The 26,313-nt window shown below is 59.7% G+C and overlaps 1 protein-coding gene across 8 annotated transcripts in view; it reads right to left on the bottom strand.

The window, feature by feature from the left end:
- The window catches only part of LOC103647117 (cytochrome c-type biogenesis ccda-like chloroplastic protein 2), a 40,089-nt gene that overhangs the window by 6,031 nt on the left and 7,745 nt on the right, over positions 1-26,313 (bottom strand). For 3 of the 8 annotated variants that reach the window (XM_008671674.3, XM_008671671.3, XM_008671669.3), the window contains one exon: positions 633-1,147. The exons of 4 other annotated variants lie outside the window; for them this stretch is intronic. In XM_008671674.3, the coding sequence (XP_008669896.1) occupies positions 1,072-1,147 (76 nt within the window). In that variant the 3' untranslated portion in view covers positions 633-1,071. Of the gene's footprint in view, positions 1-632; positions 1,148-26,313 lie in introns of those variants that run through there. One more of the 8 variants, XM_008671670.3, reaches the window with a different exon arrangement.

The raw sequence follows: 26,313 nt of genomic DNA, 5'->3' as shown, positions 1-26,313 counted from the left end.
GCTTTAAGGTAATACACATCCGAAGTTGTAAGCGACTTAAAACAACAATAAATTGTCACTTGTTTATTATTATAAAGGCTAAAAGGACTAATTGATCTCTGGGTCTAGTATTATTTGATTACGAGATCATTTACCGACAGAAAGATTCAGTGTTATAGAACCGAATGTCGCGAGATCTAATTATCAAGGAAAGTAGACAAACACAAACTGAATCTCACATTATTAATATGATTTTTATGTATACATATCATTTGAAGCTCAACTAGTCCAGAGACCTACAGAAAACATGCTCAAGGCTGAAGTATGAACAGATAGCATAGCCAGTTAGCCACAGGATATGAGGTGGTTGGAATCGTAAGTCAAAATCCCAAAACATTTTAGGTATTGTTCAGTTATTCAATTTCTACATTGGCGTGTATTTGAATAGATTGGGATGGATTTTAATTTATTATGGATTTAAACCGGCTCAATACTACTCAATTCGATTAACGGTGAAACGAACAAACCCTTAAGGCTTGTTCGGTTAGCTCTCAATCCATGTGGATTGAGTGTGATTGAGTGGGTTTAAATCTCAAATAAGTCAAATTTCTTCTTAATTTTTTCCAGTTCCATCCAATCCATGGATAACGGGATTAACCGAACAAGGCCTTATATAAATTTCATACTCTTTCAATCTGTCCCAGAAATACATTTTAGTAGGGTAGACCGGCCCCAAGTATCGAGGCCCATACAGATACAGTGATCTTAATTTTTTCCAGTTCCATCCAATCATGGATAACGGGATTAACCGAACAAGGTCTTATATAAATTTCATACTCTTTCAATCTGTCCCAGAAATACATTTTAGTAGGGTAGACCGGCCCCAAGTATCGAGGCCCATACAGATACAGTGATGCAGACTACTGTACTTAGGTCAAGGTGCTTTGCTTGTCCCGATCAAAATGTCCTGCGTGCCTATACAACGCTGAGAGATCTGGCTAAACTTTGTTGCCATCATTTCACTACTTCACATCCAAATATCATTCGCACGCCAAACAGACTGGTGCCTAGCAATTCTTGTCCAACCATGGTCTACATGACCATTGATGTTGCTGGAAACACCCTGTCCAGTAGGGTATAAACACCTCCACCAAGTAAAAATGCACCACTGACAAGAAAATGTTACTAGGTTAGATCAAGACATATCTCTATGGAAGAAAATGTAATAATTTAAGAACCATTTGATATTTGATAATGATCTCAACTTTAGACAACACATTTTGACAAATATGCGAGTTCAGTAGTTTGCAAAGCCCACATACGTTGTACAAAAAAATACAACAATAACATATATGCCATTTGATGTTTTTTCCCCTTTTGGCAGCCAATCTCTGTAGTTGTATGGCAGGGAGACGTTGTTCACATTGTTACTGTAGCGCACCAACAGTGCCGAGATTGGATCAGATTAGTTAGGGAAAAGATAAGGATTAAATCAGATTTGATTGATAAGAATTAGATTAGTTAGGGAAAGGATAAAGATAATATCAGATTTGGTTAGTTGTGTGGAATAGTGAAACACTAACCCTAGAATGGGTTGGGAAGTGTATTAATAGACCACAGTGATTGGGCCAGGCCCATTACAAGGACGGTTATCTAACACACACAGCCCCCCGCAGTCACAACTCTATCTTGTACAGATGTTGAGGATGGACCGAAAGTCTAGAAATACACTGGAGGGCAACCCCTTGGTGAAGATGTCGGTGAACTGCAGCGTTGTTGGGACGCTGAGAACCCGAACGTCACCTGCTGCAACACGCTCCCGGACGAAGTGCAGGTCGATCTCCACGTGCTTCGTGCGCTGATGTTGCACGGGATTGGTGGAGAGGTAGACGGCGCTGACGTTGTCGCGGTAGACTAGGGTGGCACGCTGGAGGGGGCTGCAGAGCTCGTGTAGGAGCTGACGCATCCAGGATGCCTCGGCCACACCGTTGGCCACAGCGCGGTACTCAACCTCTACGCTGGAGCGGGAGACGACGGGCTGCCGCTTGGCGGCCCAAGAGACGAGGTTGACGCCCAGGAACACGGCATAGCCGGAGGTGGACCGGCGCGTGTCGGGGCAGCCGACCCAGTCAGCGTCGGTGTAGACCACAAGATCCGACGTCAAGGATGGTTGGAGTAGGAGGTCGTAGTCAAGGGAGTCCTAGAGGTAGCGCAGAATCCGTGAGAGCGGTGAGATGGGGCTCCCGTGGTGTGTGCATATGAAGGCACACCTGCTGGACAACGTAGGCGATGTCGGGCCGGGAGAAGGTGAGGTACTGGAGCGCGCCTGTCAGGCTCCGATACGACGTCGCGTCGGCGACCGGGGGCCCGTCGGCCTCAGAGAGCTTCGCCTGGGTGTCAACAGGCGTGGAGCAGGGCTTGCAGTCGGACATGCCAGCTCGCTCCAGAATGTCGGTGGCATACTGACGCTGGTGCAGGAAGAGACCCTGGGGCCGACGTTCGGCAGTGATGCTGAGGAAGTGATGGAGAGGCCCCAGGTCCTTCATCGCAAACTCCCGCTAGAGGGTGAGGGTCGTGCGCTGTAACAGGTCGTCGGTGGACGCCGTGAGCACAACGTCGTCGACGTAGAGGAGGAGGTAGACGATGACCTTGTCCCGCCGGTAGATGAAGAGAGAGGTGTCTGACTTGGCCTCGATGAAGCCGATGGAGGCCAAATAGGTGGCGAAGCGGCTGTATCAGGCTCGCGGTGCCTGCTTGAGGCCGTAGAGTGAGCGGTTCAGCCGACAGACCAGGTCCGGGTTGGCAGCGTCGACGAAGCCGGTAGGCTAGCTGCAGTAGACAGTCTCCGTCAGAGTGCCATGAAGGAAGGCGTTCTTGACATCGAGTTGGTGAATCGCCCAGTTCCGGGAGAGGGCGAGGTGAGGACGACGCAGACGGTGGCGAACTTGATGACGGGTGTCGGGGACCATAATTAGGGGTACCCTCAAGGCTCCTAAATCTCAGCTGGTAACCCCCATCAGCACAAAGCTGCAAAGGCCTGATGGAAGCGACTAAGTCAAGGATCGGTCCATTCGAGGGACGCGATCACGCCTCGCCCGAGCCCAGCCTCGGGCAAGGGCAGCCGACCCCGGAGGATCTACGTCTCGCCCGAGGACCCCCTCCAGCAACAGACACACCTTCGGCTCGCCCGAGGCCCAGTCTTCACCAAGAAGCAACCTTGGCTAAATCGCCACGCCAACCGACCAAATCGCAGGGGCATTTAATGCAAAGGTGGCCTGACACCTTTATCCTGACGCGCGCCCTCCTGTTGACAGAGCCGAAGTGACCGTAGTCACTTCGCCGCTCCACTGACAGGTCTGACAAGAGGACAGCGTCACCTGCGCCGCTCCGACTGCTGTGCCACTCGACAGAGTGGGGCTGACAGCAGCCAAGTCCGGCTTCAGGCGTCATAGGAAACTCCGCTTCGCCCGACCCCAGGGCTCGGACTCGGGCTCAGCCCCGGAAGACGACGAACTCCGCTTCGCCCGACCCCAGGGCTCGGACTCGGGCTCAGCCCCGGAAGACGACGAACTCCGCTCCGCCCGACCCCAGGGCTCGGACTCGGGCTCAGCCCCGGAAGACGACGGACTCCGCTTCGCCTGACCCCAGGACTCGGACTCGGGCTCAGCCCCGGAAGACGACGAACTCCGCTTCGCCCGACCCCAGGGCTCGGACTCGGGCTCAGCCCCGAAAGACGACGAACTCTGCATCGCCCGACCCCAGGGCTCGGACTCGGCCCTGGCCTCAGCCGACGGTCTCCGCCTTGCCCGACCCAGGGGCTCGGACTCGACCTTGGCGTCGGAAGACAGACTCGACCTCGACCTCGGAGGAGCCTCCACCTCGCCCAACCCAGGGCTCGGACCGACCACGTCATGGGAGTCGCCATCATTACCCTACCCCAAGCTGACTCAGGCTACGAGGAACAAGACCGGCGTCCCATCGGGCTCGCTCCGCTAAACAAGTAATGATGGCGCCCCGCACGCTTTATGACGACGGCGGCTCTCAGCCCCCTTACGGAAGCAAGAAGACGTCAGCGAGGACTCGACAGCCCCGACAGTTGTCCTTCCGCCAGGCTCCAGCGCTCCTCCGATGGCCACGACACCACACGAACCGGGTGCCAAAACCTCTCCGGCTGCCACGATGGCATGTACTTAGGGCACTAGCTCTCCTCCGCTAGACACGTTAGCACACTGCTACACCCCCCATTGTACAACTGGATCCTTTCCTTACGCCTATAAAAGGAAGGTCCAGGGCCCTCTTACAGAAGGTTGGCCGCGCGGGGAAGGACGGGACGGCGCTCGCGTGAGGCCGCTCGCTCCCTCCCGCGTGGACGCTTGTAACCCCCTACTGCAAGCGCACCCGACCTGGGCGCGGGACAAACACGAAGGCCGCGGGTTTCACCTCTCACGCATGTCTCCCTCCGGCTCCTCTTCCCCCCTTCGCGCTCCGTCTCGCGCCGACCCATCTGGGCTGGGGCACGCGGCGACAATTTACTCGTCGGTCCAGGGACCCCCCGGGTTCGAAACGCCGACAGTTGGCGCGCCAGGTAGGGGCCTGCTGCGTGTTGACGAACAGCTTCCCGTCAAGCTCCAGATGGGCAGTCTCCAGCAACCTTTCCAGCCCGGGACGGTGCTCCGTTTCGGGAGTCTTGAGTTCATATCCCTCGACGGCAGCTACGACATGATACTCCTTCCCCCGCCGCGTGACAGCGACAATGGCGGCCGACAACCCGCCCGCCGGCGGCGGAATCGACGACGTCTTCCCCACGTGGTGGAAGCACAACATTCGGGCTTGTCCCGTCCCCTCCCCCGCCGACGGAGGAGGAGGCGGGGCAACCAAGGCCAAGCAGGAGGCGGCACCTCGTCGGCTGTCGAGCGAGTCGACGACGCCGGCGCCCCAACGGGGGGCACGTCGGGCATCGACCTCGCGTTTGAGGCGAAGACGAGCGCCGTCTCCCCGCAACACGCCAACCCCAAGCAAACGGACGACGCCAGCACGCTCGCAAATGACTTGCTGGGCGTCACCCTCGTACCTGAGACGGCAGTGCAGTCTACCCCTGACGTGACTTCGTCACCGCCCATCGACCAAGAGGTACCGACCGATTCACATCTCGCGCCTTTTGGATTCAGCCTCAACCCACCAAGCGACTTCGCTTTGGTGGACGCTCTCATAGAGGCGAGTCCAAACCCTCTGGGGTATCGTATGCGGTCACCCTGGGACCGGCTGACGGCCGTCTCGACCTACGGGCCCTCGGGGTCCGAGGAAGATGACGAGCCCGACTTTAGTTGGGATTTCTCCGGACTTGGTAACCCTCGTGCCATGCGGGACTTTATGACCGCGTGCGACTACTGCCTTTCCGACTGTTCCGACGGTAGCCGCAGCCTCGGCAACGAGGGCTGCGGCCCAAGTCGTGAATGTTTCCACGTCGATGTAGGGGGTCCCGACGAAGGCAACCATCTTGGTATGCCGGAGAACGGTGACCTCCCTAGGCCTGTGCCTCGCGTTGACATCCTTCGGGAGCTAGCTGTGGTCCCCGTCCCGGCGGGGGGTCATGACCCACAGCTCGAGCAAATCCGCGAGATGCAGGCCAGGCTCGACGAGGGAGCAGGAACACTTGAGCCGTTCCGCCGGGACAATGGGCAGGAATGGGCGGGCCAACCTCTGGCCGGAGAAGTGCGTCATCTACCCCAGGGCATCCAGCACCGCGTCGCCGACGATGTCAGGGTAAGGCCGCCACCGGTTTCCAGTGGGGTCGGCCAGAACCTGGCTGCAGCGGCAATACTTCTCCGCGCGATGCCGGAGCCATCAACCACCGAGGGGCGGCGTATCCAGGGAGAGCTCAAGAATCTCCTGGAGGACGCCGCGGTCCGACGGGCCGAAAGCTCTGCCTCTCGAAGGCAGGGGTACCCCTCGGAACATCGCGCCGCGACTTCCCGATTCATGCGGGAAGCCTCGGTCCACACCGGGCGCACACGCAACATAGCGCCTGCGGCCCCGGGTCGCCTCGGCAACGAGCACCATCACCGCAACCGTCGGGCCCACCTCGACGAGAGGGTGCGCCGAGGCTACCACCCCAAGCGTGGGGGACGCTACGACAGCGGGGAGGATCAGAGTCCCTCCCCCGAACCACCCGGTCCGCAGGCTTTCAGCCGCGCCATACGACGGGCGCCGTTCCCGACCCGGTTCCGAACCCCGACTACTATCACAAAGTACTCGGGGGAGACGAGACCGGAACTGTGGCTCGCGGACTACCGGCTGGCCTGCCAACTGGGTGGAACGGACGATGACAACCTCATCATCCGCAACCTCCCCCTGTTCCTTTCCGACACCGCTCGCGCCTGGCTGGAGCACCTGCCTCCGGGGCAGATCTCCAACTGGGACGACCTGGTCCAAGCCTTCGCCGGCAATTTCCAGGGCACGTACGTGCGCCCTGGAAACTCCTGGGATCTCCGAAGCTGTCGCCACCAACCGGGAGTCTCTCCGGGACTACATCCGGCGATTCTCGAAGCAGCGCACCGAGCTGCCCAACATCACCGATTCGGATGTCATCGACGCGTTCCTCGACGGCACCACCTGCCGCGACCTGGTGAGCAAGCTGGGTCGCAAGACCCCCACCAGGGCGAGTGAGCTGATGGACATCGCCACCAAGTTCGCCTCTGGCCAGGAGGCGGTCGAGGCCATCTTCCGGAAGGACAAGCAGCCCCAGGGCCGCCCACCGGAAGATGTCCCCGAGGCGTCAACTCAGCGCGGCGCCAAGAAGAAAGGCAAGAAGAAGTCGCAAGCGAAACGCGACGCCGCCAACGCGGACCTTGTCGCCGCCGCCGAGTACAAGAACCCTCGGAAACCTCCCGGAGGTGCCAACCTCTTCGACAAGATACTCAAGGAGCCGTGCCCCTATCATCAGGGGCCCGTCAAGCACACCCTTGAGGAGTGCGCCATGCTTCGGCGCCACTTTCACAAGGCCGGGCCACCCGCGGAGGGTGGCAGGGCTCGCGACGACGATAAGAAGGAAGATCACCAGGCAGGAGAGTTCCCCGAGGTCCGCGACTGCTTCATGATCTACGGTGGGCAAGTGGCGAACGCCTCGGCTCGGCACCGCAAGCAAGAGCGTCGGGAGGTCTGTTCGGTAAAGGTGGCGGCGCCAGTCTACCTAGACTGGTCCGACAAGCCCATCACCTTCGACCAAGACGACCACCCCGACCGCGTGCCGAGCCCGGAGAAATACCCGCTCGTGGTCGACCCCGTCATCGGCAACGTCAGGCTCACCAAGGTCCTCATGGACGGAGGCAACAGCCTCAACATCATCTACGCCGAGACCCTCGGGCTCCTGCGGATTGATCTGTCCTCGGTCCGGGCAGGCGCTGCGCCTTTCCACGGGATCATCCCCGGGAAACGCGTCCAGCCCCTCGGACAACTCGATCTACCCGTCTGCTTTGGGACGCCCTCCAACTTCCGAAGGGAGACCCTCACGTTCGAGGTGGTCGGGTTCCGAGAACCTACCACGCAGTACTGAGGAGGCCCTGCTACGCCAAGTTCATGGCCGTCACCAACTACACCTACCTCAAGCTCAAGATGTCGGGCCCCAACGGGGTCATCACCGTCGGCCCCACGTACCGACACGCGTACGAATGCGACGTGGAGTGCGTGGAGTACGCCGAGGCCCTCGCCGAATCCGAGGCCCTCATCGCCGACCTAGAGAGCCTCTCTAAGGAGGCACCAGACGCGAAGCACCACGCCGGCAACTTCGAGCCAGCGGAGACGGTTAAATTCGTCCCTCTCGACCCCAGCAACGACGCCTCCAAGCAGATCCGGATCGGCTCCGAACTCGATCCCAAATAGGAAGCAGTGCTCGTCGACTTTCTCCGCGCAAACGCCGACGTTTTCGCGTGGAGTCCCTCGGACATGCCCGGCATACCGAGGGATGTCGCCGAGCACTCGCTGGATATTCGAGCTAGAGCCCGACCCGTGAAGCAGCCTTTGCGCCGATTCGACGAAGAAAAGCGCAGAGCCATAGGCGAGGAGATCCACAAGCTAATGGTGGCAGGGTTCATCAAAGAGGTATTCCACCCCGAATGGCTTGCCAACCCTGTGCTTGTGAGAAAGAAAGGAGGGAAATGACGGATGTGTGTAGACTACACTGGTCTAAACAAAGCATGTCCGAAAGTTCCCTACCCTCTGCCTCGCATCGATCAAATCGTGGATTCCACTGCTGGGTGCGAAACCCTGTCTTTCCTCGATGCCTACTCAGGGTATTACCAAATTAGGATGAAAGAGTCCGACCAGCTCGCGACTTCTTTCATCACACCTTTCGGCATGTACTGCTATGTTACCATGCCGTTCGGTTTGAGGAATGCGGGTGCGACATAACAAAGGTGCATGAACCACATGTTCGGCGAACACATTGGCCGAACGGTCGAGGCCTACGTCGATGACATCGTAGTCAAGACGAGGAAAGCCTCCGACCTCCTTTCCAACCTTGAAGCGACATTCTGATGTCTCAAGACAAAAGGCGTGAAGCTCAATCCCGAGAAGTGTGTCTTCGGGGTTCCCCGAAGCATGCTCTTGGGGTTCATCGTCTCCGAGCGGGGCATCGAGGCCAACCCGGAGAAGATCGCGGCCATCACCAGCATGGGGCCCATCAAGGACTTGAAAGGCGTACAGAGAGTCACGGGATGCCTCGCGGCTCTGAGCCGTTTCATCTCGCGCCTCGGCGAAAGAGGCCTGCCTCTGTACCGCCTCTTAAGGAAGGCCGAGTGCCTCACTTGGACCCCTGAGGCCGAGGAAGCCCTCGGGAACCTGAAGGCGCTCCTCACGAACACGCCCATCTTGGTGCCCCCCGCTGCCGGAGAAGCCCTCTTGATCTACGTCGCCGCGACCACTCAGGTGGTTAGCGCCGCGATTGTGGTTGAGAGACGAGAAGAGGGGCATGCATTGCCCGTCCAGAGGCCAGTCTACTTCATTAGTGAGGTACTGTCCGAGACCAAGATCCGCTACCCACAAATTCAGAAGCTGCTGTACGCAGTGATCCTGACACGGCAGAAGTTGCGACACTACTTCGAGTCTCATCCGGTGACTGTGGTGTCATCCTTCCCCCTGGGGGAGATCATCCAGTGCCGAGAGGCCTCGGGTAGAATGGCAAAGTGGGCGGTGGAAATCATGGGCGAGACGATCTCGTTCGCCCCTCGAAAGGCCATCAAGTCCCAGGTCTTGGCGGACTTTGTGGCTGAATGGGTCGACACCCAGCTCCCAACAGCTCCGACCCAACCAGAACTCTGGACCATGTTTTTCGACGGGTCGCTGATGAAGACAGGAGCAGGCGCAGGCCTGCTCTTCATCTCGCCCCTCGGGAAGCACTTGCGCTACGTACTACGCCTCCACTTCCCGGCGTCCAACAATGTGGCTGAGTACGAGGCCCTGGTCAACGGGTTGCGCATCTCCATCGAGCTGGGGGTCCGACGCCTCGACGCTCGCGGTGACTCGCAGCTCGTCATCGACCAAGTCATGAAGAACTCCCACTGCCGCGACCCGAAGATGGAGGCCTACTGCGATGAGGTTCGACGCCTGGAAGATAAGTTCTACGGGCTCGAGCTCAACCACATCGCCCGACGCCACAACGAGACTGCGGACGAGCTGGCTAAAATAGCCTCGGGGCGAACAACGGTTCCCCCGGACGTCTTCTCCCAAGACCTGCACCAACCCTCCGTCAAGACCGACGACACGCCCGAGCCCGAGGCACCCTCGGCTCAGTCCGAGGTACCCTCGGCTCGGCTCGAGGCACCCTCGGCTCAACCCGAGGCACCCTCGGCTCGGTCCGAGACACCCTCGGCCCCCGAGGGTGAGGCACTGCGCATCGAGGAGGAGCGGAGCGGGGTCATGCCTAATCAAAACTGGCAGACCCCGTACCTGCAATATCTCCACCGAGGAGAGCTACCCCTCGACCGAGCCGAAGCTCGGCGGTTGGCGCGGCGCGCCAAGTCGTTCGTCTTGCTGGTAGACGGGAAGGAGCTCTACCACCGCAGCCCCTCAGACATCCTCCAGCGATGCATTTCCATCGCCGAAGGCCAGGAACTCCTACAAGAGATACACTCGGGGGCTTGCGGCCATCACGCAGCACCTCGAGCCCTTCTACTGGCCGACGGCGGTGGCCGACGCCACTAGAATTGTCCGCACCTGCGAAGGGTGTCAGTTCTACGCAAGGCAGACCCACCTGCCCGCTCAGGCCCTGCAGACCATACCCATCACCTAGCCGTTTCCTGTGTGGGGTCTGGACCTAGTCGGCCCCTTGCAGAAGGCACCTGGGGGCTACACGCACCTGTTGGTCGCCATCGACAAATTCTCCAAGTGGATCGAGGTCCGACCCCTAAACAGCATCAGATCCGAACAGGCGGTGGCGTTCTTCACCAACATCATCCATCGCTTTGGGGTCCCGAACTCCATAATCACCGACAACGGCACCCAGTTCACCGGCAGAAAGTTCCTGGACTTCTGCGAGGATCACCACATCTGGGTGGACTGGGCCGCCGTGGCTCACCCCATGACGAATGGGCAAGTAGAGCGTGCCAACAGCATGATTCTACAAGGACTCAAGCCTCGAATCTACAACGACCTCAACAAGTTCGGCAAGCGATGGATGAAGGAGCTCCCCTCTGTGGTTTGGAGTCTGAGGACGACGCCGAGCCGAGCCACGGGCTTCACACCGTTCTTTCTAGTCTATGGGGCCGAGGCCATCTTGCCCACAGACTTAGAATACGGTTCCCCGAGGACGAGGGCCTACGCCGACCAAAGCAATCAAGCTAATCGAGAAGACTCACTCGACCAGCTGGAAGAGGCTCGGGACATGACCTTACTACACTCGGCGCGGTACCAGCAGTCCCTGCGACGCTACCACGCCCGAGGGGTTCGGTCCCGAGACCTCCAGGTGGGCGACCTGGTGCTTCGGCCGCGACAAGACGCCCGAGGGCGGCACAAGCTCACGCCTCCCTGGGAAGGGCCTTTCGTCATCGCCAAAGTTCTGAAGCCCGGGACGTACAAGCTGGCCAACAGTTAAGGCGAAGTCTACAGCAACGCTTGGAACATCCGACAGCTACGTCGCTTCTACTCCTAAGATGCTTTCGAGTTATTCGTATACCTCGTTCACACACAAAGTTTAGTCATCAAGGAAGGGTCAGCCTTGCCTCGGCAAAGCCCGACCCTCCCTCGGGGGCTAAAAGGGGGAAACCCCCTCTGCGTCAAAATTTTCCTCGGAAAAAGATCTTTTCTGCCAGAATGTCTTTCGTGCTTTTTGACTACTTCGAAAGTAGATCCTGAAAACGACGGAGTACACGTAAGCAGCCAAGGCCGACCGAGCTGAGGGACTCCACGCCTCCGGGATACGGATACCTCACTCATCACCTTCTGCGATAAGTAACTCACGCTCGGATAAGTGATTCCGCGGACCGAACAAGTCTTCACGCTCGAAAACTCCTCTGCCGAAACGATTTTTCGGGCCTTCTCGACTGCGTCGGTGACAGAACCCTATGGACGAGCAAGAGTGCACGTAAGCGGCAAGGCTGACCGAGCCGAGGGATTCCTACGCCTCCGGGATACGGATACCTCACTCATCACCTTCCGTGAAAAGTAACTCTCGCTCGGACGAACAATTCTGTTACCGACAAATAAGTCCGAATACTCAAAACAAGAGGAAAAGAAACGCAGTTTTACAACACGACGACAGTGTGTTTGGGCCTCGGCGGCCGCAGAAAACATACACACACTACAAGATAATCCGATCCCGCAGGCTCGGATCTTGACAGATGAAGGGAGCAGCAGCACCCTCGGCGTGAACTACACCTTCGGCGGGGTCTGACCTAGCCTCGGACGGCGACGAGGTTGGAGGATCCCCCACTCCGAAGGACGACATCAGCACCACGCCCGGGCCATCGCCGCCAGGGTCTTCTCCAGGAATCCGGCTCGAGCAGACGGCTCGACCGGCCACCCCGAGGCCTCAGCCAGCTGTCCCCCGAGGACATCGGCCAGGCTCGCGGCCCCGGCAACTCGACTCCGGCGTCGGTCCCGCCAGTGGACGACCCGGCCATGCTCTGGCCGACCAAATCTTCTTTTCGAGCCAACTCTGCCTCTGTCCGTGCCGACACCGCTACCTCCGGCTTCGGCTCATCGAAGAGCGGTCGAGGGTTCATTTAACTAAGCAAGAGAAGCCTCGGACAGCAAGGCCGACCGAGCCGAGGGACTCCTACGCCTCCGGGGTACGGATACCTCACTCGTCACCTTTGCACGAGGCAACTCACGCTTGGTGAAGCGGTTCAGATAGCCGACAGGCGAGTCTTAGTGCTCGTAATGAGGAAAAAACACGGCTCCGCGCCAAAAATACATACATGTTCAGGCCCCGACAGCCGCAATGAACAAGACACCGGCACTCAAGGTGCCATTACAAACGGAACTCCGGTTCCACCTCCGCAGGTACGAACAACCCCACACGATTGGGGGGGCCTGCGGAGCAACAAAGGCCGACGGATGGCTCGCCGTTGCCCGCTCCAGCAGCAGCGACGACGACGACTTCTGCTCCGGGGGGCCGAACAGCAGCAGCGATGACCTCAGGGCGGATGCTGCTGCCATAAGGCCCTCGCCCATGCCCTCACTCGAGAGGCAAGGACGGGCAGAAGACCGTAGAGTTGGAGGTCAGTCCGTGGGCGGCACCGGCTATCTCGTCGGCGGAGAAACCTCTTCCGGCTGCCGTGGCGGAAGGCGGCGCCGGAAGCGGCTCCGAAGCCACTCGGGTCAGAAAGCCGGGCACGCGGCAGCTGCCAGCGCCACGAACGGCGAACGCCCTTCCCCCCGATCACTGAGGGAAGGAGCGGGCCGCCGCCCGCGCAAGGACCGACCCCAACTCGGCGCACTCCCCTCCCCAGCACTGATGATGAACATCCTTGAAGCTGAGGGAGGGGCAGAGGCCGCAGCCCGGCTTGCTTCTCCCCACCCAGGGGCTGGTGGTCACCGTCTTGGGTGACCACCGGCGAGGGGATGCAGCCGGGCCGCCTGATGAAAATCCTTGAAGCCGAACAATGGCTGAAAGGTACCAACTTCCGCGAAGTTGCGCTCCTCCGACGACAAGGCGGAAGGATTGCGGGTGTTCCCCATCCGGGGGCTCGGAAGGTGGAAAGACGCGGTGCATAAGGGAGCGCAAAGACATGGTCGCATTTCAAGGGGATCACCCTCCTTTTAAAGGCGACTCTCCCCACCTGCGTCCCCAGCCATCGCGGGCTGAGTCTTCTCCAACACGCTCCAAGGTCCTCCCCCTACGACACGGGGGCTGGGTCCCACGCGTCATGCAAGCTGGCCCAGGGCAGAAGAAGCCAAACCGCCGCGCGCGGTGCATGCAACTGCCCAGCGGTTACAAGCATTCCTCCACTTTCGCCCAGACCAGCGGGTGAAAGGGCGGACAGCCATGCAGTCGGCATGCAACCGCGCCAAGTGGGCGCACCCCTCCGACTCCAACGCGCCCAGCATGGAGGCCCAGGCCCACACGTCATGCAACCGGCGCGCCGGTTGCTACGTGCGAGCAACTGCACCGCCACTCGCGCCACTACCGCGCCTCCTCGACTGCGGAACCAGTACCGCGACTTGAGGCAACCCTGCGTATGACCCAACAGTGCCAGCCAGGCGCATCGGTCTCGGGCCAGTCAGCCGCGGGAGAAGGCGCGACGGTCAATACGGCCAAAAATGGGCCGGCAGTAATGGCGGTGGCAGGTGGGCAGAAGCAGCGGTCACGTCGTCAGCCAAGCTCACGTCACCTCGTGGGACAGCGAGAAAACCCTCTCCCACGGCGTGAAGACGACGCGCCCGTGTTCCGCTCCTCGAACGGCTCGCGCACGCGCAACGGCTGCCCCACGAACCACTCGCCCCGTCGCATTAACTCCGCGGCGGGACAGGCGGCGCCTTTGGCAGGAGAACCGAGCGACACTTCGCCTTCGCCATAATGGCCGCGTCAAAAAAGGTGCGCCACGTTATCTCGATTTCGTATTCTTTCCCTTTTCCTCTTTCTCTCTCTTACCACAGGGACCGGGAAAGGGGGATACCCCGAAAGGGATCCTTCCCCGCGAAGGAAACGGGCCCCGAGCCCCCCTACTGATCAGAGGTTCGAAGGCTGGCCCCTCGGAGGGGTTCAACAGCCGCCTCAGAGCGCTCGGGCTCCGCGCCCATTACTGGTCAGAGGTTCGAGGGTCGGCCCCTCGGAAGGGTTCAACGGCCGCCTCAGGCCACTCGGGCTCCGCGCCAACTACTGATCAGGGGTTCGTAGGCTGGCCCACGAAGGGTTCACAGCCGCCTCAGACACAGAGCGAGGGATGACCCTGGGTACGTTCGGTACATAACCAAGGCTCGGGCTACGCTCCCGAGGTACCCTAGGACATTTCCGAGACCAGCGGGAACGATCTTGTAACGGAATTCCATCAGAGGGAGGCATCGAGCCCTCGGACCCCGTCAAAAAGGGACCGGGTCCGGCAGATCACCCGCAGGTACTTTTGGAGCGCGCCTCCGGGCCTCTAGCCGACCCCTAACAAATGGGGCACGAGCGTCCACTCGGATTACCCGTCAGCAGCTCACTGGAGACACCATGTTCGGCGCCCTCCAAGGGCAACATGGCGCTTTTCCCCCCTCCTCCTTGCGGAAAGGCGACGCAGGGGCGTATGTAAAAAAGTCGAGTCTGTCCTTGACCGTCCTCTCGCCCTGTGCAGAGGCTCGGGGGCTGCTCTCGCAAACCCGGCTCCAACCAAACCGTTGACATCGTCAACATACCAGCCCGAGAACTTGGGACCCGACCGTGCACCCGGGCTACGGCCAGCTCGCATGAGGGAACAACCAGACCAGCCGAAGTGTTGCGAAACGCACTAAGACCTCGAAGGAGTCAAACCACTCCTCCGAGGCCTCGGGGGCTACACCCGGCGGGTGCGCTCGCGCGCACCCACCGGAACAAAACGCAACCAAGAAAGGCTGGTCCCCTTGCAAAAAAGTGCGACAAAAGCCTCCAAGCGAGTATTAACACTCCCTTCGAGGCTCGGGGGCTACTGTCGGGGACCATAATTAGGGGTACCCTCAAGGCTCCTAAATCTCAGCTGGTAACCCCCATCAGCACAAAGCTGCAAAGGCCTGATGGGTGCGACTAAGTCAAGGATCGGTCCATTCGAGGGACGCGATCACGCGTCGCCCGAGCCCAGCCTCGGGCAAGGGCAGCCGACCTCGGAGGATCTACGTCTCGCCCGAGGACCCCTCCAGCAACACACACCTTCGGCTCGCCCGAGGCCCAGTCTTCACCAAGAAGCAACCTTGGCCAAATCACCACGCCAACCGACCAAATCGCAGGGACATTTAATGTAAAGGTGGCCTGACACCTTTATCCTGACGCGCGCCCTCCAGTTGACAGAGCCGAAGTGACCGTAGTCACTTCGCCGCTCCACTGACAGGTCTGACAAGAGGACAGCGTCGCCTGCGTCGCTCCGACTGCTGTGCCACTCGACAGAGTGGGGCTGACAGCAGCCAAGTCCAGCTTCAGGCGTCATAGGAAACTCCGCTTCGCCCGACCCCAGGGCTCGGACTCGGGCTCAGCCCCGGAAGACGACGAACTCCGCTTCGCCCGACCCCAGGGCTCAGACTCGGGCTCAGCCCCGGAAGACGACAAACTCCGCTCCGCCCGACCCCAGGGCTCGGACTCGGGCTCAGCCCCGGAAGACGACGGACTCCGCTTCGCCCGACCCCAGGGCTCGGACTCGGGCTCAGCCCCGGAAGACGACGAACTCCGCTTCGCCCGACCCCAGGGCTCGAACTCGGGCTCAGCCCCGGAAGACGACGAACTCCGCATCGCCCGACCCCAGGGCTCGGACTCGGCCCTGGCCTCAGCCGACGGTCTCCGCCTCGCCCGACCCAGGGGCTCGGACTCGACCTCGGCCTCGGAAGACAGACTCGACCTCGACCTCGGAGGAGCCTCCACCTCGCCCAACCCAGGGCTCGGACCGACCACATCATGGGAGTCGCCATCATTACCCTACCCCAAGCTGACTCGGGCTACGGGGAACAAGACCGGCGTCCCATCGGGCTCGCTCCGCTAAACAAGTAATGATGGCGCCCCGCACGCTCTATGACGACGGCGGCTCTCAGCCCCCTTACGGAAGCAAGAAGACGTCAGTAAGGACTCGACAGCCCCGACAGCTGTCCTTCCGCCAGGCTCCAGCGCTCCTCCGATGGCCACGACACCACACGAACCGGGTGCCAAAACCTCTCCGGCTGCCACGATGGCATGTACTTAGGGCACTAGCTCTCCTCCGCTAGACACATTAGCACACTGCTACACCCCCCATTGTACACCTGGATCCTTTCCTTACGCCTATAAAAGGAAGGTTCAGGGCCCTCTTACAGAAGGTTGGCCGCGCGGGGAAGGACGGGACGGCGCTCGCGTGAGGCCGCTCGCTCCCTCCCGCGTGGACGCTTGTAACCCCCTACTGCAAGCGCACCCGACCTGGGCGCGGGACAATCACGAAGGCCGCGGGTTTCACCTCTCACGCCTGTCTCCCTCCGGCTCCTCTTCCCCCCTTCGCGCCCCGTCTCGCGCCGACCCATCTGTGCTGGGGCACGCGGCGACAATTTACTCGTCGGTCCAGGGACCCCCCGGGTTCGAAACGCCGACAACGGGGCTGAAGGTCTCATCGTAGTCCACGCCGAGGCGCTGAGTGAAGCTCCGGAGGACCCAGCGAGCCTTGTAGCGGTCGAGGGAGCCGACCGAAGTCAGTTTGTGACGGAAGAGCCACTTTCCAGTGACCACATTGGTGCCGGGTGGATGTGGCACCAGGTCCCAGGTGTGGTTGGCCAGCAGGGCCGCATACTCCTCCATGGCCTGACACCAGTGAGGGTCGGCGAGCACGGTGCGAACGGAGGAAGGGACCGGGGAGGCGTCCGGTGGAGCAGTGGTTGTGTCAGCAGCCAGAATCAGCCGGTCGACTGGCCGAAGAACACCGGCGCTGCGGCGAGTCACCATGGGGTGAACGTGTCCGGGGTCGCGGTGAATGGCGACCGGGTGGTACACCGACGGCGCGGGGGCCGCTGGCATGGCAGGCCCGCGACAATGATAAACGACGACGGGATCGGCGAATCTGGCCGCGCTTATCGAGGGGCCGGGTCCGCGGGCGCTGAGGGAGGCGCGTGCCCGCGGCAGTGGTAGACGAGGGCGGGGTCGGCGAAGCGATTCCCGCGCGTCGACGGGGCCGGAGTCGGCGTGGACGCGCGTGGCGCAGGCGGGGTCGACAGGGCTGAACGTGGCGCGGACGGAGTCAACGGGGCCGCACGAGGCGCAGGCAGGGTCAACGGGACCGTGCGAGGTGGAGGCGCAGGCGACGTGGCCGCACATGGTGTGGGAAGAATTGCGAGCGGGGGCGTCAAGGCCGATGGAGCCACACGCGAAGACGGGGAAGCCGCGCGTGGCGCGGGCAACGTTGCGAGGCGAGGTGCCCGGGGGGATGGGTACTCAGATCGGACTCAAGCAGGGAGTTGAGGTCGGTGGGTAGGAAGGAGGCAGCAAGGGGAAACACATCTTCGTCGAAGACGACGTGACGAGAGATGATGATGCGATTGGAAGTGAGCTCAAGACAACGATCCCCCTTGTGATCAGGGGAGTAGCCAAGGAAGAGGCAGCGAGTGGAGCGTGGAGACAGCTTATGAGGAGCAGTAGCGGAAGTGTTGGGATAGCAGGCACAACCAAATATGTGGAGGTGGGCGTAGGAAGGTGCGGTGCCGTACATGGCGAAATAGGGGGTGGGGTGGCTCACCGCCTTCGAGGGGAGGCGGTTGAGGAGGTGGGTGGCTGTGTGAAGGGCCTCTGCCCAGTAGCGGGCAGGAAGAGACGCCTGGAAGAGAAGGCAGCGGATCGTGTTGGTGGTGGTGCGAATCATGTGCTCGGCCCAACCGTTCTGGGCAGAGGTGTAGGGGGGCACGAGAGACGCAACTGAACACCACTGGCGAGGAAGAACGACCGAGAGGCGTGGTTGTCAAACTCGCGGCCATTGTCACACTGCAGTGCACGGATGGGGCGACGGAACTGGGTGGAGACCCAGGCGAAGAATTGAGTAAGGGTGGAAAACGTGTCAGATTTCAATCGGAGAGGAAAAGTCCATAGAAAATGGGAAAATCGTCCAAAATCACCAAATAGTATTTGAATCCAGACAGACTGAGTACAGGGGAGGTCCAGAGGTCACAATGAACCAGGTCAAAAGCCTGTGCAGCCCTAGAAGATGTAGGAAAAGGGAGATGGGTATGGCCACCAAGCTGACAAGCATGACAGAGGCCCACAAAATGTCCCCTGTTACAAGAAGAATCTAAAGTGCTGGAAAGCTTGGTTATGACGTCAGGTCCTAGGTGGTCGAGACGACGATGCCAGGTGGTGGAGGTGGCGGTGGAGACCAGGACGGGAGGTGGAGACACGACGGTGGACGACGACCGGAGTGTGTAGAGGGGCCCGACGCTGTCACATCGGGCGAGTGGGGTCCTGGTGGCCAGATCCTTCACAGAAAAACCAGTAGGGTCACTCAATGGAACAAGAATTGTCAGTGGTGAACCGACGGACAGAAAGGAGATTGTGAGCGATGTGACGGGCTACGAGAACGTCGTTGAGGTAGAACGGTCCGGGGAGAACCGAGGCACCTACTAAGGTGACTGGAAGAGTGGACCCGTTGCCAACGACGATAGAGGTAGGGTGTGTGGAAGGAGGTGGATGGGAGTGAGAGAGCATGCCTGTGGTGGGAGTGGTGTGATAGGATGCACCGGAGTCGATGACCCAGTCAGAGGATGGTGGGGCCAACGCCATGGTGCTGTAGGCGGCGGCGAGGGCGTTGGCGTCCAGCCTCCGACAAACGGGGAGCATGGTGTTGTGGTGGATGGCCCCATAGGCTAGAGCGGAGGTGGTGTCGGGGTCGTCGGTGGCGCACCATATGGTGGCACGCCGTAGGCAGGTGGCGTGGTCAGGAGGGCCGACGCCGGAGCCGGAGGGCGAGAGGCATCGGGAGTCGGACCCGACCACATGGAGATGGTGCCGGTCTAGGGGTTGTAGAATGATGGCCAGTGTTGGTCGTCGCCCCGGCCGGTGGTACCTCCGCACGAGGAACTGCCACCCCCACGACCGCCCTTGTGAGGGCGACGGCGACGGCCTCCGTCGGTGGTGGAAGCGCGACGGGGGGTCACGGTGGGAGGGCGAGTGGGGGGCCCGACAGACGAGGTGCGGGGGGGGCATGTCCCCCGGAAGACGCCTGGGCACCGGTGTTGGCACTGTAGAGTGCCGAGGCCGGCGTGTGAGCCTCGTGCGCCATGGTGAGCTCCTCGAGGAGAAGCTCATTCCACACCGCATGGAAGGTGGGGAAAGGCACGGTCCGCTTGATGAGAGCCTTCAAGTGACCGTAGCGGGGGCTGAGGCCCCGCAGGAGGTTCAGCACCAAGGTGCGATCCGCCACCGGCTCGGCGAGATCACGGAGGGAGTCCGCCAGGCCCTTCATCTGCCGACAGTACTCCCCCACGTCGAGATCCCCCCTGGGAGAACTGGTGGAACTGGGTGTCGAGGTGAAGAGCTCGAGCGTCTCGGTTCCCGAGGAACTGTTCCTCGAGGGCGAGCCACGCCTGACGGCCCATGTTCGCCTGGTCGCGGATGATGTCCTAGAGCTCGATGGTGATAGTTTCGTGGAGCCATGAGAGCACCACGGTGTCCATCAGGGACCAGGCCGGGGACAGCGGGGTGGCGACGTCGTCAAGGGCATGGTCGTCGAGGGCGTAGCGCCGCAGGGTGAGGATGACCTGCCCTCTCCAGCGAGGGTAGTGTAGAATAAACATGAAAGGAGAGAATCACCACACACCCAATGTGGGTGGGGAGCCTTTCATATATAGAGCCAATCAGGCATACATGGAAGGTACATAAATAGAAGGCTATCACCTATACAAGGAAGCTATTCCTGGGTGCTATACATAGCAACTAGCCTGTCTACAAGATCACTCTAATTGATCCTGATTTACATATCCTAATATCCGCCCGCAGTCGCAGCGGGAGACTCACGGACGCACAGACTGGTCCTGAAATCAGTGAAGAGCTGGACGGGTAGACCCTTGGTCATCATATCCACGAACTGGTAGGCGGAGGGAACATGAAGAACTCGGAACTGCCCCAGGGCGACCTTCTCACGGACGAAGTGGATGTCAATCTCGATGTGCTTAGTGCGACGATGATGGACTAGGTTGGCGGTCATATAGACAACACTCACATTGTCGCAGTAGACTATCGTGGCGTGCAAAATCGAGATGTGCAGCTCCTGGAGCAGCTGACGCAGCCAGCAGCACTCAGCCACAGCGTGAGCCACAGTGCGATACTCAGCCTTGGCGCTGGAGCGAGACACCGTCGTCTGGCGCTTGGAGGACCAAGAGACCAAGTTGTCGCCGAGAAAGACGCAGAAACCGGAGGTGGAGCGGCGTGTGTCAGGGCAACCGGCCCAGTCAGCGTCGGAGTAGGCAGTGAGTTGGTCGATGGTGCCGGAGCCCAGCTGCAGACCAGTTGACATGGAGCCCTTGACGTACCGCAGGATACGCTTGATCAGCGCAAGGTGCGGTTCGCGAGGGTCATGCATGAAGAGGCAGACCTGCTGTACATCATAGGCGAGGTCCGGCCTCGTTAGGATGAGGTACTGGAGTGCACCAGTGAGGCTCCTGTACTCCGAGGGGTCAGGAACTGGAGTGCCCTCTATGGCAGACAGCTTGGCCCTGGCGTCCACAGGGGTGGCAGTAGGGTGGCACTCGGACATGCCAGCACGCTAGAGAAGATCGAAGGCGTACTGTCGCTGTGAAAGGAACAACCCGCTGCTGTCCCGAGTCACCGTGATGCCGAGGAAGTGGTGTAGATCACCGAGGTCGGTCATGGCGAACTCCGAGTGGAGGCGTGCGATGACATGCTGGAGTAGGGCTGAAGACGACGCGGTGACAATGATGTCGTCGACGTAGAGAAGGTAGGCCAGCTCGTCGCCAGCCTTGTAGATAAACAAGGAGGCGTCTGTCTTGGAGGCGGTGAAGCCGATGCTGCAGATGAACGTGGAGAAGCGTTGGTTCCAGGCTCGCGGAGCCTGTTTGAGTCCATATAAGGACTTCTGCAGCAAACAAACGTGGTCAGAGGCAGCAGAGTCGACGAAGCCAGATGGCTGCTGGCAGTAGACGGTCTCCTCAAGGTGGTCGTGAAGAAAGGCATTCTTCACATCGAGCTGGCAGATGGGCCAATCCCGCGACGCGGCGATGCTGAGGACGGTGCGGATCGTGGCCGGCTTGACGACCGGGCTGAACGTCTCGTCGTAGTCGACGCCGGCCTGCTAGGAGAAGCCGCGAACAACCCACCTCGCCTTATGCCGGGCTAGGGAGCCATCAGAGTTGAACTTGTGCTTGAACAGCCACTTGCCAGTGACGATGTTCGCACCAGGTGGTCGAGGCACAAGGCGCCAAGTACCATTGTCAATCAGCGCCTTGTGCTCTTCCGCCATTGCAGCGCGCCAATTGGGATCGGCAAGCGCGCTGCGGTAGTTCGCTGGAAGGGGCGAAGTGGCGGATGCAGAGAAGCCGTAGCGGTGGACGGTGCGAAGTGTGCCGGTCTGGGATCGGGTCACAGGACGCGATTCAGGCCGAGGAGCCGGAGCTGCGGCACCAGGGGCAGCATCTGGTGCTACTGATTGCACAGCAGGTGTCGCTGGTGCTGCTACTGCTGGCACAGCAGGTGGCGCTGCTGCTGGTGCTGGAGGCGCCTGGGGTGCCGGTGGCACAACAGGAGGCGTTGCAGGTGCCTCTACGAAGCTAGCCTGCTCTGCAGGAGGCCGGGCGCGTCGGCTGTAGACTGCGCCGAAGCGCTGACCGCCCAGCAAAGACCCACCCGCAGGGGGAGCGGTGGGAGGGTGCTCGCCCGTAGGAGCAGCATGGGGGCCCAGCTAGAGAATGGCCAGATCATGAATGTCTGGGGATTCGTCCAGGGGCGGGGCAGCCGTGGGTACAGCGGGCAGGCAAGCAGTGCTCGCAGGTGCCGACTGTGAAGATAGTCCCTGCATCAGATAATCAAGTGAGGACGGCACGGAGGCCACTGAAGGTGCTGCCGAGAACGGGAACACGGACTCATCAAATATTACATGGCGAGAGATGATAATGCGACGGGTGGACATGTCAAGGCAGCGATATCCCTTGTGGGAGGAGGGATAGCCTAAGAAGACGCAGGGTGCTGATCGTGGGGCGAGTTTGTGGGGAGAGGTGGCGGTGAGATTCGGATAGCAAAGGCATCCGAAAATGCGAAGTGAGGAGTAGTCCAGGAGGCGTTTGTGGAGGAGTTGGTAAGGTATCTGGTTTTGGATGGAGGAGGAAGGACGCCTATTCAGGAGAAAAGTGGCAGTGGCGAGGGCCTCAGCCCAGTAGGATGGCGGCATGAACGCATGGAGGAGCATGGTGCGGATGGTGTTGTTTGTTGTGCGAAGCATGCGTTCAGCTTTGCCATTTTGTGGTGAGGTGTAGGGACACGAGAGGCGCAGCAAGATGCCACAACTGGCGAGGTATGAGGTGGTGGCAGTGTTAACAAACTCAGTCCCATTATCGGCTTGAAATGATTTGGGTGTGGTGGCAAACTGTGTCTGAGCATAAGCGATGAAATCGACTATGTGGCGGTGTACTTCAGATTTGTGTCGCAGCGGGAAGGACCAACAGTAATATGAAAAATCATCAAGTAGGACAAGATAATATTTAAATCCTGAAGTCCTCAGTACAGGTGACGTCCACACATCACAGTGAACTAAATCAAAAGGAGCAGTGGTCATAGATGTAGAATGACTAAATGGTAGCCGCACGTGCTTGCCAAGCTGACATGCATGGCAAAGGGTAGGGGGGCTCTTATTACATGAAATGATCGACATGCTTTGTAGGGTGGCGAGGCTGGAGGATCCGGGGTGACCGAGGCGGTGGTGCCAAAGCGTGGCGGTAACGGCGAGGCTGCAGTGGTGCACCGATGGTGAAGGGAAGGTGTATAGGTCGTTGTCACTATTGCAGCGAAGAATCACACGCCCCATCTGGTGGTCCTTGACAGAAAAACCAAAAGCGTCAAATTCAATAGAACAATTATTGTCACGAGTGAATTGACGAACTGAAAGAAGGTTGCGGACAATGGCGGGTGCAATCAAGACATCAGTAAGGCGAAAGGTGGAATTGGGAGTGGACAGAGTGGATTTGCCACGACATGTGATTGGGATGGTACAGCTGTTGCCAACAGTAATGCCAGAAGCAGGAGGGGGGAGTCGGGATTGGAGTATACCATCCGAGGACGACATGTGGGAGGTGGCACCGGTGTCCAGCACCCAGGGGGCGAACCCCTAAAGCGACATTTGGTTCAGGGCAGCGATGAGTCCTGCCTGATCCCAGCCGCCCTGCTGCTGTTGAGGAGGCGGAGCAGAGTCCGTGGCGCTGGAGAGTTGAGCGGGGGCGAAGGCGGTGTGAGCCTGGGCCAGGGGAGGAGCCCCGAGCACGCCAGGGCCGCCCCACGCTGGTGGACGCCATGGCTGCTGGTGCGGCCCAGCAGTCCAGGGCGGGTAGCAGAGCCACGAAGCCGCCGGTGCAGCAGATTTCGGGCGCCGCCCTTGCCCTTCTTCCAGCGACCACCCTTCCCGTCGTTGCTGCTGCTGCTAGGGCCGCCACCATAGCCGCTCTGGTGGCCGGTGAAGCCGCCGCCGGTGATGCTGGAGACAGTACGACAGCCAGTGTCGCATGCGGCGTGGAACGCCGTCTGGGCTGCCACAGTGCCTTTGTTGGCAAGGCGGAGCTCCTTCAGGACAAGCTTCTCGCGGGTGGTGGCGAAGTCCGGCAGCGGGTGCGAATCGGCGATGTTGTCGGCGGTGCTGGCGAAGCGAGGGTTGAGGCCACGCAGGAAGTTGAGGACGAGCTCCGAGTCGGTGATGATGCGACCGACATCACGAAGCGCGTCGGCGGTGGCCTTCATTTTCTGGGCATAGTCGTTGACGGAGGAGTCGCCCTGGGTCATCGAGTATAACTCGTGGCCCAAGAAGATGGCGCGCGGGGCCTTGTTGGCCTCGAAGAGGCGCCTGATGGCCAGCCAGAGGGCACGCGCGGTCTGATTTGGCGCCGTCGCCAGGCCGAGGACATCTGGCCCAACAGAGCAAGGAGCCAACTGCGAACGCAGGCGTCAGCAATGTTCCAGGTAGGGTCGGCAGAACCAGCCTCCTCTATGATGTGGGAAAGGAGTCCGAATTTCCACAGAGAGAGGTGAAGAACGGTTCCCACTGGTTGAAGTTGGGCCTCTGCAGCTCCAGGATCACTGGGATGTGGTTCTTGACATTGATTGTTTCACAGGGAGCAACGAGGACAGCAGGGGCAGGGAAGGAGCCCATGATGTTGGAGGAGAAGCTGGTGGCGGAGTCGGTCGACATGGTGACCTAGGTGAGAGGGGCAGCACAGCAGAGGGTGCGGTGGGGAGTGGAGGAAGGATCGGTTAAGCTGATACCATGTAGAATAAACAGGAAAGGAGAGAATCACCACACACCCAATGTGGGTGGGGAGCCTTTCATATATAGAGCCAATCAGGCATACATGGAAGGTACATAAATAGAAGGCTATCACCTATACAAGGAAGCTATTCCTGGGTGCTATACATAGCAACTAGCCTGTCTACAGGATCACTCTAATTGATCCTGATTTACATATCCTAATAGGTAGTGTGAGGATGCCGGTCCAGAACGATGGACACGCGGGACCGAATGTTGTGAAGACCGGCGGCCTGTGCGTGGAGGGCGGCGATGTGGTCGGCGTCGAGTCCAGTGGCAAGAAGTGCCTCGGGAGTTGGCGGGGGGTTGCCGGGGCGTCTGGAGGGTGCCCGAGGAGGAGACGTTGAGCAGTTGCCATCTGGACGGTGAGGTTGGCGTGGGGGCAGTGGCGTCGACCCACGTGGCGGTTGCGTGGGCAGAGAAACCCAGCGGGGACCCATGTTGCCGCTGCCAGAGGAGGATGTAGGCCTATGGCCACTAGGGCCTAGGCCCTACTCTTGAGCCAGGTTATTAATAAAGCCCGTGAACTAGCGTCGACCCAGTATGCCTCTACAGTGGACATGCCACACTTCCACAGCACCAAAATCAGTTTACAACACAAGCAGAGGCCGACGCGCCATTGGTGGCCCCATGGCTGTGCTAGGGTTTTAGGCTTTCGGCACGGTAGGCGGCTGCAGCTGCGTGAAGCGTGAACTGGCGAGCGGCACGGTGGCACGACCCGACGAGCGATATGTGTGGCTGGTCGGCCGCGTAAACGCCAAGCGACTGCGACCTGTGGCGATGTGTGATGCTCGTCCGCGAGTTGCGCGACAGCGCAATGCTCAAGTAGTTGTGCCGGCTGCGACCGCTTTGCGATGAATGCAACATCTTCATACATCGTCGGTGAGTCTATCGAACCAGACAAGAGACAATTTTTGTTCAACATAGTTGGGATGGAGTTTAAGTAGTTACATGCTAAAAAAATTAACTAAAATTGTCGTGTAGTTTTTTTGGTGTGATTAGGCTCGGCTTGTGAAGCCATAATAGCCAAATGTCATAGGATGCTCGTTGTAGTCAGCTGCAAGTTGTTTTAGTTCAGTTCCAAATAATTTTGTAGTTTATTTTCTTTAATTATGTTTGTAATAACGTAATACCATTCAATTTCATGAAGTATTTCTATTGTTGATGAAAGCAACCCAAAAAATTGATGAATTTATTTAAGTACTTGTTTAAGCCAACTTTACGTTAAATTATAATTATTGTGTTCAAATAAAGTTTATATGTGACATTATCTATGCACTTGCACGGTTATTTTTTTAGTCAGTATAATTTTTTAATGTTATATCCGGCCCTAGACTTAGAGATATCCTGGCTCCGCCACTGGCCGCTGTAGTTGGTGCGGCGCAACGGGGGAGCCGGCGGGGAGGGGCCCGAGGCCGGAGATGTAGGGGGGGCCCACCAACAGCAAGCTCGTTGCGGGGCCCAGGGGGAACGACGCTGGTGAGGGGGTGCTGGTCGACCGGCGGCAGGGAGACGGTGACAGAGCGTAGGCCGGCGGCAGCGCCCGCGGGCAGGGCCGCGACGACAGCGGCGCCCTGGCCGGCAGCCACTCCAGCGACGGCGGCGTGGGGGTGGCGGCGTCTGTGCCGGTGGTGAAGGGGAGGACGAGTGCCAGAGCGGCTGCGCCCGCGGGTAGGGCCGCGCCGGTGCCGGCGTCCGGGCCAGTAGTCGCGGCGTC

The sequence above is a fragment of the Zea mays genome, chromosome 2 (genome assembly GCF_902167145.1).
Source record: "Zea mays cultivar B73 chromosome 2, Zm-B73-REFERENCE-NAM-5.0, whole genome shotgun sequence".
NCBI lineage: Eukaryota > Viridiplantae > Streptophyta > Magnoliopsida > Poales > Poaceae > Zea > Zea mays.
Note: the sequence above shows the minus strand (reverse complement) of the source record. Positions and strands in the feature narration are given on the sequence as shown.